At 46.4% G+C, this 13,642-nt stretch overlaps 1 protein-coding gene across 1 annotated transcript; it reads left to right on the top strand.

The window, feature by feature from the left end:
- The first annotated feature begins 4,097 nt into the window (after positions 1-4,097).
- CYP1A1 (cytochrome P450 family 1 subfamily A member 1) lies at positions 4,098-12,854 on the top strand. The gene is made up of 7 exons (XM_082237426.1): positions 4,098-4,251; positions 6,745-7,600; positions 8,588-8,714; positions 9,465-9,554; positions 9,654-9,777; positions 10,271-10,357; positions 11,382-12,854. The coding sequence occupies exons 2-7, from the start codon at positions 6,764-6,766 to the stop codon at positions 11,668-11,670; spliced, it is 1,554 nt and encodes a 517-aa protein (XP_082093552.1). The 5' UTR covers positions 4,098-4,251; positions 6,745-6,763; the 3' UTR covers positions 11,671-12,854.
- The last annotated feature ends 788 nt before the right edge of the window (positions 12,855-13,642 follow it).

The following is a 13,642-nucleotide window of genomic DNA, read 5'->3' as shown; positions in this document are numbered from 1 at the left end:
TTATTCAAAACCTGCCAAGGAGTCCAATTCATTTTGTTGTCTTTTTAAAAAAATTGTGAAGGGTTCCTTCTTTGAAGCTACAGTTGTCCTTGTCTCGTAATTTGCATGTCAGTTTCACCAGTTCTGCATAGTTCATCAACTTCTCTTGCCACTGTTCTTTTGTCGGGGTTTCCTCATTCTTCCATCCTTGTGCAATCAAGACGCTTGCAGCTGTTGTAGCATACATAAATAAATTCTTTCTTTTCCTTGGCAGGTCTTGTCCTACAATCCCTAACAAAAATGCCTCTGGTTTTTTTTAATAAATGTTATTTTGAACATCTTCTTCAACTCATTATATATCATTTCCCAGAATTTATCTGCACTCCCACCACATATGGTAAAAGGTCCCTTCCTTTTCTTTACATTTCCAACATATGTTTGACCCCTGTTGAGATTAATATCGAGCAATTACAGGTGCTCTCACACAGAAGCAAGTTCCAGTTAGTTTACTGGCTCTTACCAACAAGTAAGCAGGTTAAGGGCAGCAATCCCGTGTAGCTTTCCCTGCCAGCAAATGCCTCTGAACTCAGGGCACCCCTGGGAAGACATGCGCTTTTAAGATGGGCAGGATTACTCAAAAAATGTTCGATTTCGTGACCCCCCCCAAAAAAATGCTTTTATTTTTCTCGTGCTTCTTTTTCTTTCATTTTAGAAGGACAATCTCTAAAAGGCAATATTATTATTTCCATTTTTCTTTATTACTAGAGGCATGGCAACGGTGGCATGGTTCTGTGTTTTTTTTAAAAAAATGTTCCACATTTTGAACTAGTAAAACAAAATGCAATTATTTGAAAGGAGGTTAAAATAGGATTCCTCGCAAGAAAAGGGAAAAGTTGACAGCTATGCAAAGGGGGGGGCGGGTAGGGGCGCTGGAAGTGGATGGACAGACGGGCGTTGCGCAGCTGATTACCCTGGGTCAAGTTCATCACTGTGGTTGAATTAATTCACGTGAATAGTTTTAATTGGGCTTGGAATAAATGTGCAATTAATTGCCGCTCTCTTGAATTTCATCGAGCTATCGCCTTCGTTCAAGCCGCTATGCTGAGTGCTTCTTATGTGGGCGGGGGCTGGATTTATGGGGACTAAGGGGTCCCCCCCCCACGAAAAGTTGCGCCTGGGCGCTTCGCTCCGGGCGCCGCTGCCTCCTCCCTGGGGCTGCTTATCTCCGCGCGCGATCTGCCTGCCGTGCCACTTGCGCGCCCCTTGTCACGCCAGCCGGGCCCGCCGCCTTCTCGGAAAGGGGTCGGAGCCGCCCCTTTCCCGGATCGCTTCCCGAGTTTGTTTCCAAGGAAAGGGAGCGAGGCCGAGGCGCGCCCGCCTGCCGCGCCGCCTTCTCACGCGAGGCCGGGCGCGCTCCCGGGGCACTTCCGCGCTCGCCGCCGCGTCCCCGATCCGCCAGGCTTGCTTAGCGCGCACGTGGCTCTTTGCGCACCGCCAGCCCGCGATCTTCTCCAAGGAGCTCAAGGGGGGGGCGCCTGTGGTTCTCCTCCTCCCCCTTTTATCCTGCAACGACAACCCCGTCTTGGATCGGGCCACCGTCCACGAGTGGGTCCCGACCCACCAGTTGAAGACCCCTGAGTTAGGCTACCGGTCAGTGGCTGGTCCAAGGCCACAGGCAGGCAAGCCATCAGGGATTTGAACCCAGGTCTCTCCCAGGTCTTAGCCCTATGCTCTAACCACTATACCACACTGCCTTTCCCACAGCTTAGGTTCCCATTGCAGGGTTGTGGCAGGCATAGCTCTGCTCTCCAACAGTAGGAAATGACCAGGGTGGTGAGAGGACTTGGGAGGAGGGCAGGCTTGCTTAGGCAGGGCCAGCCCTGGAAATGGCCAACTCTGTTTTGAAGGCCAAACTGTTCCACAGCCTGGGTGTAGTCACCAAGAAGGCTCTGTCTCTTGTCCCACTCAGCCATGCCCCCCAGCCATGCCCCTGCCCTCGTACTACCACCCTTGCTGTGTGCTTGTGAAACATGGACCACTTATAAACGCCATCTCCAACTCCTCGAAAGATTCCATCAATGGTGTCTCCAAAAAAATTTACACATCACTTGGGAAGAGAGGCGAACTAATGCCAGTGTACTGGAAGAGGCAAAGATCACCAGTGTCGAAGCAATGATTCTTCAACATCAACTTGATTGGACTGGTCATGTTGTTTGGATGCCTGATTATCGTCTTCCAAAGCAACTTCTCTATTCTGAACATAAAAATGGAAAGTGTAATGCTGGTGGTCAACAAAAGAGGTTTAAAGACTGTCTCAAGACAAATCTAAAAAAATGTAGTATAAACACTGACAACTGGGAAACACAGCGCCCCAATTGGAGAACAGCCTTTACCAAAGGGGTCATGGACTTTGAAGACGCTCAAACTCAGGATGAAAGGGGAAAACATGTTAAGAGGAAGGCACGTTTGGCACATTTGATCACCCTCACCGTGATCAGCTCCCACCTGGAAACCTATGTCCCCACTATGGAAAGACATGTGGATCCAGAATTGGCCTCCACAGTCACTTACGGACTCACTGTTAAGACCGTGTTCATGGAAGACCATCTTACTTGGCTACAAGTGATTGCCAAAGAAGAAGAAGAAGAATGCAGAGAAGGGCCTTCTGATGAGTAAAGAGTGGAGAAGATGGTAGGGGAAGAAGCAGTCCCTGAGGTGTCCTGGGCTCTAAGACAGGTAGGTCTTTAGTAGCTAATCACCTATGCTTTGAATTCTGCCTGGAAGCAAAGTGGCCACCAGTGCAACTCTTGAAGGATCCTTGGGACATCCAAGTGATTTATCAGCTCTAGACCATTGTCCACTAGAGGAGGGGCAGCTGAATGCATGAACTTTCTTGACACCACAAACAAGACAATATGGATACAGGTAGGTAGCCGTGTTGGTCTGCTGTAGTCGAAACAAACAAACAAACAAAAATTCATTCCAGTAGCACTTTAGAGACCAACTAAGTTAGTAATTGGTATGAGATTTCATGTGCATGCACACTTCTTCGTGAAAGCTCATACCAATAACTAACTTAGTTGGTCTCTAAGGTGCTACTGGAAGGATTTTTTTTAATTTTTATTTTATTTATTTTATTTTGTTAAGACAATATGGAAGTTCTGTCCATGCCTTCATATCAGCGACAGGAGCTCAATCATGCACATAAAAAGTCTTGTCCACAGATAAAAGGACTGCATAGGATGTCAAAGACCTATTACTATTTCTGCAGTGGGGTCTCTGTCTCCAGCATTCTAGAGCAGCCCAATCCACATGAAAAGGGAGCTTTTTACCCACTGTATGCTCGGAAACACATCTACAGCAAGGCCCGTTCCAGCTGGAACTCTGCGTTCTGGCCTCCATCCAGGAGAAACCGGAGCTGCTCCTCAGATGGGGAGTCCAGTATGGGGAGTGTGGGGGACCCCTTTGGAGGGGAGGCATAGAATAAAACTTAGTTGGCCATCTTCCAGTTAGCCATCAGCGCCGCCTCCCTGCTCCTTTCTTTCCCCACAATAAACGTATAAAAAGATCTTGGAATCCTGCCTTATTGCCTCGTTTGCACAAGTTTCTTTTAATATTTCCCTTTATCCCTTTCGTCTCCTTACTTTCCACTTGACCATATCTCCTCAATTGCTTCCTTCCTTTGGCTGGAATACTTGGTTAGTCTTTTTTTTTTAAATATGCATTTAATAATGAAATCATAAAACTGAGCGCGTGGAATGCTCTAAGGGACATTCCGACGACCGGCATTCACTGAGCGCGCGAACAAGACTACGGCAGGATTTGATAAACTGGGAGGCGAATGGGGGAATTTCTTTGCTGTGTTCCCAATATGTTGAAAAGCAATAAAATCAATCAATCAATGGTTCCTTTTAGCTTATTCCCATTCTCTGCAGCCGGGGCCAGGGGGCTCAGGACTTAAGCCCGCACCGTCGGGGCGCAGCTCCTGGGCAGCGAGTGTCGGAGCGCAGCGGGTCGGCTTCCCTGGCGCGAGCGCGCAAAGGGTTGCGAGGAACCGGGCAAAACAAAGTTTTTCGCTGCGTCCACGTGACCCGAGGGCTGCCGGCCAATCAGAGCCCGAGGAGGCGCTTATAAAGCGAGCCGAAAGCGGTGCTTCGGGGAGCGTGTTCGGAGGAGGAGGCGAGTGAAGGCATCCCATCCGGAGCCAAAGTGGGCATCGCGGGCAAAGCTGGTCTGGACGGAGCGGTGGAGACAGGCTGAAACTTCTGATCGGTGAGCTGAGCACTCCGAGGGGGCTTCTCCTCCTCTTCCAGCCCCAGTGCTTGACCTGGAAAACGGGTCAGATCTTCCTTGCACGTCTGAATGTGTGCATGCACGCTTGCCTGCTGATGCGAAGGATCTTTTTTTGCCTGTGGCCAGTTTGTTTTCTCCTGGTCATCTTTCTAGGCAAAACAATTGCTATGAGAACTTTTTTTTAAGAGGGAGCTGGTTATTCCTAACCCTCAATGATTATATGTTCCACTCCCTTTTTTTTTTTTTTTTGCTGCAGAACTGAAATCGTAGAATCATAGCATTGCAGAGTTGGAAGGGATCTCAAAGGGTCATGTAGTCTAACGCCCTGCAAACGTTGGCTGTGTGCGTGTGTAAGCCCTTATTGATTTAGAGGAGGTTTGACAAAAAATGCCCCTGAGCATGCACAGAATGCCTTCTAGATGGCACTCAGAACAAACCTGGTGGATGCTTCAGATCAGCTGAGAAATACAGAGAAAGGGTAGGTTGCTATGTGAGCCTGTCCCTGCTGCACCCCTATTTTAAAAAAGACCCACCACATGCTATGTAATCATTTTTTATGAGAGATATTTTTTTTTAAGATGGTGCCTCTCTTCAGGGAATGTGTGAATGGTTTTCCATGTATGTGTGATCTGGATGTTCTGTCCTTGCTAGAGCCTGCAAGCCTGGTCTTGGGGTAATTCACATTTCCCCAGCACAAAATGAATTGCTGGTGGGAAGATAAAAAATTCCTTCCAGTAGCACCTTAAAGACCAACTAAGTTAGTTCTTGGTATGAGCTTTCGTGTGCATGCTGATACTGAAGAAGTGTGCATGCACACGAAAGCTCATACCAAGAACTAACTTAGTTGGTCTTTAAGGTGCTACTGGAAGGAATTTTTTTATTTTGACTATGGCAGACCAACACGGCTACCTATCTGTAACTGGTGGGAAGATGTGGCTGTTGAAGTTATGAAATTTTGTGCTCTTTTTGTGTGTGTGTCACGGGCACATGTTGGATGGTGACACAACACAGTCTTCAGGTGAGCACCGAAGTCCTCCTTCCCCCTCCCTGGGTCATTTTGAATCCTGGGACATTTTGTTATTCTGTGTGTGCCTCCTCCCAGTGCCTTATGGTTTCCCAGTACTTGTCAGCGCTGAAACAAATAACCTTGCTTGTACACGCACAAGATTATTTCTCACCACCGTAAGGCAAGGAGAGATGTGGGGATATAAAAAATGTGGATCAGGGCCTATAGTACTCTTGTGCTGCAATAAAAAGAGATTAAGCATATAGGGACATATAGAAAAGCCATCACAGGCTGTTCCCATTTTAAATGCAGAATCATAGAACTCAAGGGTTGGAAGAGGCCCCAAAAGTCATCTCCAAGCCCGTGCAATGCAGGAATCACAGCTAAATAAGCCGTGATAGATGGCCATCTGAGCTCCCTTTAGAAACCTCCAAGGAAGGAGAGTCCACTACCTTCCAGTTTGTTCTGCTGTCCAACAGCTCTTACCTTCAGCAGGTTCTTCCTAAGGTTTAGCTGGAATCTCCCTCCTTGTAATTTAGATCCATCAGTTCAGGTCCTACCCTCTGGGGCAGCAGAGAACGAGCTTCTCCACCTTCCCTTCAGATATATGTAGAACAGAAGCAGATCATGCGTGCCTCCTCTGAGTTTATTTCATTGCGTTTCTAGCCCACCCTTTTCTCCAAGGAGCTCAAGATGGCACACATGTCCCGCCCCCATTTAATCCCTACAACCCCCCTGCAAGGTAGGTTAGGCTGAGGAGCAGTGACTGATCCCCAAGGTCACGTTCAGTGAGCTTCAGGGCCAAGTGAGGATTTGAACCCTGATTTCTCAGGTCCTAGTCCAGCGCTAACCACTGTACCATGCTGGCTCTCAGAGCACGTTTAGCTTGAGCTTGGCTCTGGCAATGAGTGTGGGCAGTCTAAGGAGGGGCAGGGTGAGGGTACCCTGCGTAACTTCTCGAGGTTGGTTTCACACCAGTTGGGAATATGGTGCCCTTGAGATGTTGTTGGGACTCCAGCTGGCTTTGGTCCCAGCCAGCTTGGCCAACAGTCAAGGGTGATGGCAGCCATCTTTCAGCAATGTCTGGAGGGACGCAGGTTCCCTACCCTGCAAAAGAGCCCAAGGCTGCAGTCCTAAGGATGCCCCAGGAGAGGAATTATCCTCTGGCCCTCCAGGTGCTCAGAGAATTGCAGCACCGGAGGGTACCCTGAGGGCCATCTAGTCCAGCCCCCTTGCAGTGCAGGCATCACAACTGAAGCATCCATGACAGATGGCCATCCGTTATTCAGCTTGAAAGTTGGGTTTGGAGGAATTTCAGTCCTGAAAACACTCCTGATGTCGGAAAGCAAGTGCAGTTCAACTTCTGCAGTGTTAAGATGGTGCTATGACCATTGGCTATTTGGTCCCTGAAGTTACTCACAATGCGGTTTCTCTCCCGCTCTTCTCTTTCTCTCTGCTTTTATTAGGACACTTAAATCTAGGAAGATGAAGGCAGTGTTGCTGGGTAGCCAAAGCATTATGTCTCCTTCAGAAATCCTCCTGGCCATTGCGCTTTTCTGCCTGCTCCTGGTTGTCATCAAATCCTTCCGGCAGCAGATCCCTCAGGGGCTGAAGCAGCTCCCGGGGCCGAGGGCATACCCGCTGATCGGCAACGTCCTGGAGCTTCAGAAGAATCCTCACCTGGCCTTGACTCAGATGAGCCAGAGATATGGAGATGTGATGCAGATCCATATCGGCACAAGGCCAGTGCTGGTCCTGAGTGGGCTTGAAACTATCAAGCAAGCCCTGGTGAAGCAAGGAGAAGACTTCTCAGGGCGCCCTGACCTCTACAGCTTCCAGTACATTGGGGATGGCCAGAGCTTGACCTTCGGCAGGGATTCAGGAGAAATGTGGCGAGCGCGCAGGAAGCTGGCCCAGAATGCCCTGAAGGCCTTCTCGGCTTCTGCCAACCCAACCTCCTCCACTTGTCTGTTGGAGGAGCACGTCTCCAAAGAGGCAGACTACCTTGTCATGAAGTTCCAGGAGTTGATGGATGAGAAAAAGAGCTTTGACCCCTACCGGTACCTGGTGGTATCTGTGGCCAACGTAATCTGTGCCATGTGCTTCGGAAAGCGTTATAACCATGAAGACCAGGAACTGCTCAGTCTAGTGAACCTGAACAATGAGTTTGGGGTGGCGGCTGCTTCCGGGAACCCGGCAGACTTCATCCCTGTCCTCCAGTATCTTCCCAGCCGCGCCATGAAGGCCTTCAAGGACCTCAACCAGCGCTTCACTGCATTTGTGCTGAAGATAGTTAAGGACCATTACATGAGCTTTGACAAGGTATGTTTGTGTGTGTGAACCATTCAGTTTCTGGCATGTATTCCTGGACCGTCACCAACATGGTAGAAGACCGACCAGGGCATTGCAATGACTTGCTTGCCCATAACCTGCTACAGGGATAGGCAACAGGGTGCCCTTGACCTGCCATGGTCCAACAACATCTGAACAAGTACCATGCTGCCCACCCAGACTTTAAAAGATTGTATTTGTTGACGGAGCCGTAGATCTCCACACAGTAGATACACCAGATTGCATGTCAATGTGTGGTTTAACACTTGCAAAGGAAGCTATGTGGTGCCTGAGTAACTGGCCCATGCAGAATAGAAACCACAACATGAAATTTAGCCCATATTCTGACATCTGAATTACATCCCATGTATCAGCTATGGAACAGGGTGGTGTCTATAGGGTTGCAGATGGTCTCCCATACAGGCAGTGTCTAGACCTCGACCTGCTTAGCTTTAGGAAGATTGGTATGCCTTGAAGCATCCTGCAGCCAGGAGAGCTACAATGAGCTCTTGCACTTGTAGCTTATTCTGTAACAGCTCATGGTAGTCCATACGCTTTGCTTGCAGAAGGGTCGTTCCCTGGCAAACCTAGCAAGAGGATCAGGAAGCAGGTGATGGGAGAGACATCTGCCAAAGTGCTGACAGTCAACAGTGGGCTATTTGTTTATTTATTAAATTTATATACCAGCCTTCATCCAAGGACCACAGGGCACTTTACAGTAAAAAAACACAAAAATACACAGCATAATAACAATCAAAACAACATCCCCCATAGTTTAAAAGACCACAGATTAGCTAAAGGCCTGTGAGAAGAGGCCTTTTTTTGTGTCTAGTGCCTGAAGGTATGTAGGGAAGATACCAGGTGAGTCTCAATAGACAGGTAGCCTGACCTGATATAAGGGAGTTTTATATGTATGTCTTCTAACTGACCAGGATTGGCTCTGCAGGAAGACAGTTATCTTCTGGATTTGTATTTCAGGAGAACATCCGAGACATTACTGACTCCCTGATCAACCACTGTGAAGATAAAAAACTGGATGAGAATGCAAACATCCTGCTTTCGGATCAGAAGATTGTCAATATCGTCAGCGATCTTTTTGGAGCTGGTAAGAATCTGCTAATCTAGAGAGAACCTTTCAACTGTCTTCTCCCTCCTCCACCTCCCATTGAAGTTATCGTGCACGCTGCTTAGCATAAGAGGAGATTTGCTGGATCAGGCCAAAAGCCTATCTAGTTACAACCATTGGTCATTATCATTTGATACGATGTTCACACCAATTCACCAAATACAAGAACAGTAAACCGGGTGGCGCTGTGGGCTAAACCACAGAGCCTAAGACTTGGCAATCAGAAGGTCGGTGGTTCGAATCCCCGTTGCTCGGTCCCTGCTCCTGCCAACCTAGCAGTTTGAAAGCACATCAAAGTGCAAGTAGATAAATAGGTACCACTCCGGTGGGAAGGTAAACGGCGTTTCTGTGCACTGCTCTGGTTCACCAGAAGTGGCTTAGTCATGCTGGCCACATGATCCGGAAGCTGTCTGCGGACAAACGCCAGCTCCCTCGGCCTATAGAGCGAGATGAACGTGCAACCCCAGAGTCGGTCACGACTGGACCTAATGGTCAGGGGTCCCTTTACCTTTTTTTAAACCGTAGCTTCAGATCTCCGATCCATTTTGTGAAGTAACGCATTGGCTCTCCTGTCTCTGTATCTTAACAACTAATTCAGAGTCTGCACGGTTTTGATACCTCAGTACAGAGAATGGAATCTTGGAATTGGGCTCCTAGACGATGTGTTGCATTAATGTTCAATAGTTTTGCACCTGATGCTGAATATTTCCCCACTTGATCCCCGTCTAGGTTTTGATACAGTCACCACTGCTCTCTCCTGGTCCCTCATGTATTTGGTGACGTTTCCAGAAATCCAGAAGAAAATGCAGGAAGAAATAGGTAAACCCAGGCACTCCTAATTCAAGCGTTTCAAAACTGTGTTTGCCCAAGGCTAAATTTGAATCCATCTTATTTTCTGCCTCTTTCCGGAAACTGCAGATCAAACCATTGGCAGAGAAAGGAAGCCCAGGCTGTCAGATCGTTCCACGTTGCCCTACACAGAAGCTTTCATCCTGGAAATGTTTAGGCATTCCTCCTTCCTGCCTTTCACAATCCCTCACTGGTAAGGCTCGCACAATGCAGGATTGGCAAGGGAACAGTTTTGGCCTGGTATATTTTATTATTATTATTATTTCCCATCTTTCCTCCAAGGAGATCAAGGTGGTGTACATAGTACTCCCTGCTCCATTTTATCCTTGCAATCCTGTACCCACTTACCTGGGACTGGGAATGAAGTTGATAGGATATACTTCCAGACAGGCATGTATAGGATTGTACCATTAGCAGCTGAAAAGATGACCCATCAATCGTGTCAGCTTGTAAATCTGCCCTGTCTCCTAACTTATTGCTTGACTTCCTCCATGCTTGTCTGAACTCTGCTTTCCTAAATCATCTTACTTTGAATTAAGTTTAATTATACTTTATTCCAGAGACATACATGCTTTAGGATTGCAGCCATTTTTACATTCAGCCCATGCCACCTTTATCACATAAGAACTAAACACCTGCAGCTTCTTCCGCATGTATAAATTGTGTTCTGGCTCCTCTCCTTGTAGCACAACCAGGGACACAGCACTGAACGGCTTCTACATCCCGAAGGATCTCTGCGTCTTCGTCAACCAGTGGCAAGTCAACCATGATCCGTAAGCATCTCTGGAACCCGCTTTGTAATGCATGGAGTAGAGCTACCGTATTCCAGTTTGCCCCAAATAAATGGTTTTGATTCTCAGTTCAAATCCTGGATCCCTGAGATACTTGGCTCTGGATGGAAAGGCTGAGGCTGTAACCCAATGGTGTCGAACCTCAGCCCTCTCAGCCTGGCCCTCTGCACCCCCCATCTGAGTTCTCCCTGACTGGATCGTGTCATTGTGTGCAGAAACTAGCCTACTTACAAATGTTACATTAATTATTCTTCCCACTTTTGTCCTAGCCATCAGTGGCATGAAGCCCCTAGAAGGCTGTCCACGAGGAAATACAGCCCACAGGCCAAAAAGAGAGGCTTCCTTTCCCCTGCTATAACTTTTCCCAGTTTCAAGCAGCTGGATTTACTATTGGAGACACCAAAATGGGTGCTTTCTCCAAACCTCATATGAAATGGGAGTCTAACCCAGGGATGTCCAAAGTCCGTTTTGGGAAGCTAATCTGGCCTACTGGTCAGTTTAAACTGGCCATTGTGGCAGTTTATTTCTTGGGGTAAACTCCTAAAAAACCTCAACAACTTCAATCCTAAAAAAAAAAGCTCAACAACTTTGGTTGGCTCTCATGGCCCTTCACTTCATCAATTCTGGCCCTCTTTGAAAAAAGTTTCGACACCAGTGGTTCCCAAAATGGGGCAGTGGAACTCTAACCCAGTGGTTCCTTGGGGAATTACCTGGGGGCACCGGAGGCGTAAATGACAGAGTTGGAAAAACTGGCATCACTGGATCAAGTTCGTTTTTGTTGAATTAATTAAACTGAACAGTTTTAATTGTATTTTGAATAAATGTGCAGTTAATTGTTACTGCTCTGAATTTTATTGTGTGGCTTGTGCATACCACTATTCTGAATGCTGCTTTTTGGAGGGCAGGGCAGGGGCCACTGGGGAAGTGTTTCTGGAACCAAGGGGGTGGGGCCCCACAAAAAGTTTGGAAACCGCTGGTCTAAAACACCTGCTCTTTGCCTCTCCAGGAAGCTTTGGAGAGATCCTTCTGCCTTCAACCCAGAACGGTTTCTCACAGCTGACGGGACGGGAGTAAACCGAGCAGAGAGCGAAAAGGTTCTGACGTTTGGTCTGGGCAAGAGGAGGTGCATTGGAGAGAACGTTGGCAAGGGCGAAGTCTTCCTTTTCTTGACGACCATCGTTCAGAAGCTGGAGCTGAGTGTGTGCAGCGGGAAGACAGTGGACTTAACCCCTCAGTATGGACTCACAATGAAACACAAGGAGTGTGAGCATTTCCAGATTAGACAGCGTTTCTAAGAACCAGTGGTGGCATCTGGGAGCAAAGGAAGATTGGGAGGAGGGATTCCTACCCTGCCGTATCTGTAGCTTGACTTAGGAGTGGGTTGGTCACCCAGGCTGAACCGTGGATTGAGGCTGTATCCAAATAACAAAAGTGGGCAAATTATATAGGTTGGGTAATGGCATGAGGCACTGTAATCATTTTCATTTAAGTGACTTGAAACCAAGCATGCCCTAGGTGGGCTTGTATGGCATGGAATAACTTCTCCGATTTGACCGTAATACTGTGGTGGCTTTGGTCATACACTAAGACTTCACTGGAAGAGTCTTTCTAGGATGCAGACAAGTAACTGAGAGGTTATCATGCTTGTTGTACAAACATACATTTAAGAGGAAGTGGCTGGGCATGTATGTACCCATCAAATGTTGCTTCCTGAAGGCCTTGTTAAAAGGGGCAGTGGACTCACACTTTTATAAACCTTTACTACTAACAGAACATTGTAACCAGATAATCACACTTATATATACTAATAGCAAACTCAGCTTCACACTGTGAGTCCTTACATAGCAAAATGGCACCAGCCATGCCTAAGATGAGAAGAACTAGCAAGCTTGGGTTTGGGATCAAGAGTTTGCAAAAATAACACAAACTTTAGGAAAATCCTTGATGAATCCACAGACAGACAAACGAGAACAGTGTCTGATCAGTAGTCACAGAACTTTGACAGCACGTTGAAAAACTAGGAAGGAGAAACAAAGGGAATATCCTTGAAAACTTCAGGAATATACTTTAAAGTGCAACATTTTGTTGTGGGTCTCACTTGTGTTTACTAAATGCAAGTTGTGCTTCATGAATCATTCTCATATAGTTAAGTATTATGATGCTGTACACTGAGAAACTCAATAGTAAAGAAATTAAATGTAATGGTGGTATATACAGGAAATCTGTTTATGGGGCTATCTATAGAGACATAAGGGACAGAAAGGGGGCTTGGTCCCAGGACATCTCTACATCTCTTCCTTGAAATCCCTTTTCCTCTGCAGGCACTTTTGATGTGAAAACGGTAGTCTGATCTGACTTCCCTTCAGTTGGGGGTGAGAACTAACTATGTGTGGCTGCCAAACTCTAGGCAGGGACTATATGTGTACAGTGCTGTGTATATTGATGATGATGTATAAATAAAAATAGCTTTCTACAAGAATTTCAGGCTTGCAGTTATCTTTGCTTGATCAGCTTAAATGAAAATCTGCTTAAATAATTTTAAAGGAATTAAAAATCAACTAGAAAACTCTCAAAAATATTTTATTAAATGTATATCTCACACCAAGAAATCTTCCAGTTTATCTAAAACTGTTTTACAAACATATATATAAAAAAACGCCGATAGAAGACATTTAATGTTTTGCTCAACATTGAAATTCAGTGATCAATGGCACAAACCCCTCTATATAGAATGAAGACGTGCCTCATCTGGTGCGTAGTCCTTTTAAACATGGTGACAATGTATTGCACAGAACCAGACCCACCTTGACCTAAACTATTTGTAATCCTAAGGGAACGATCCTATACATAAGAAGTTGGTGTGAAGCAGGCTGGCATGAATTTACACCAGATCCAAAGCCTGGCAGAGGAAAACAAGCTTTTTAAATAGTGTTTGAGTTACACCACCCTTTCTACAGGCAGAACTTCTGCCAAGTTGCCAGGTCACAAGACTAGGTTGAACGGACTTAGAATCCAACCCAAGTAAAACTCTGCTTTTTCAGGGTTTAGGCCACTTTAAGATCAATATCACCTGCATTTAATATGACTTATGTTTACACGAAGCAGCTTTTAATTAATTAACTAATTAAGCAGTGTATGAATATTATGGAATAATTGAGTGTAAAAAGCCTCAAATCAGTTTACAAAACAGTAAAAACAAGAAAAAGTCACAACCCTACTTTAAAACATACAAAAGTTAAAAATACCTAAAACAGATTAGAATTACCT

Source organism: Podarcis vaucheri (genome assembly GCF_965113315.1).
Source record: "Podarcis vaucheri genome assembly, chromosome: 9".
NCBI lineage: Eukaryota > Metazoa > Chordata > Lepidosauria > Squamata > Lacertidae > Podarcis > Podarcis vaucheri.
This window is presented reverse-complemented; position numbering and strand designations above follow the sequence as displayed.

What these genes read in the sequence shown, in the direction of transcription:
- CYP1A1 (XM_082237426.1), top strand. Translation starts at nt 6,764, where the DNA reads ATGAAGGCAGTGTTGCTGGGTAGCCAAAGCATTATGTCTCCTTCAGAA. An exon ending in GAAAATGCAGGAAGAAATAG is followed by an intron (nt 9,555 to 9,653) that starts GTAAACCCAGGC and finishes CGGAAACTGCAG; the next exon opens with ATCAAACCATTGGCAGAGAA. An exon ending in CCTTTCACAATCCCTCACTG is followed by an intron (nt 9,778 to 10,270) that starts GTAAGGCTCGCA and finishes CTCTCCTTGTAG; the next exon opens with CACAACCAGGGACACAGCAC.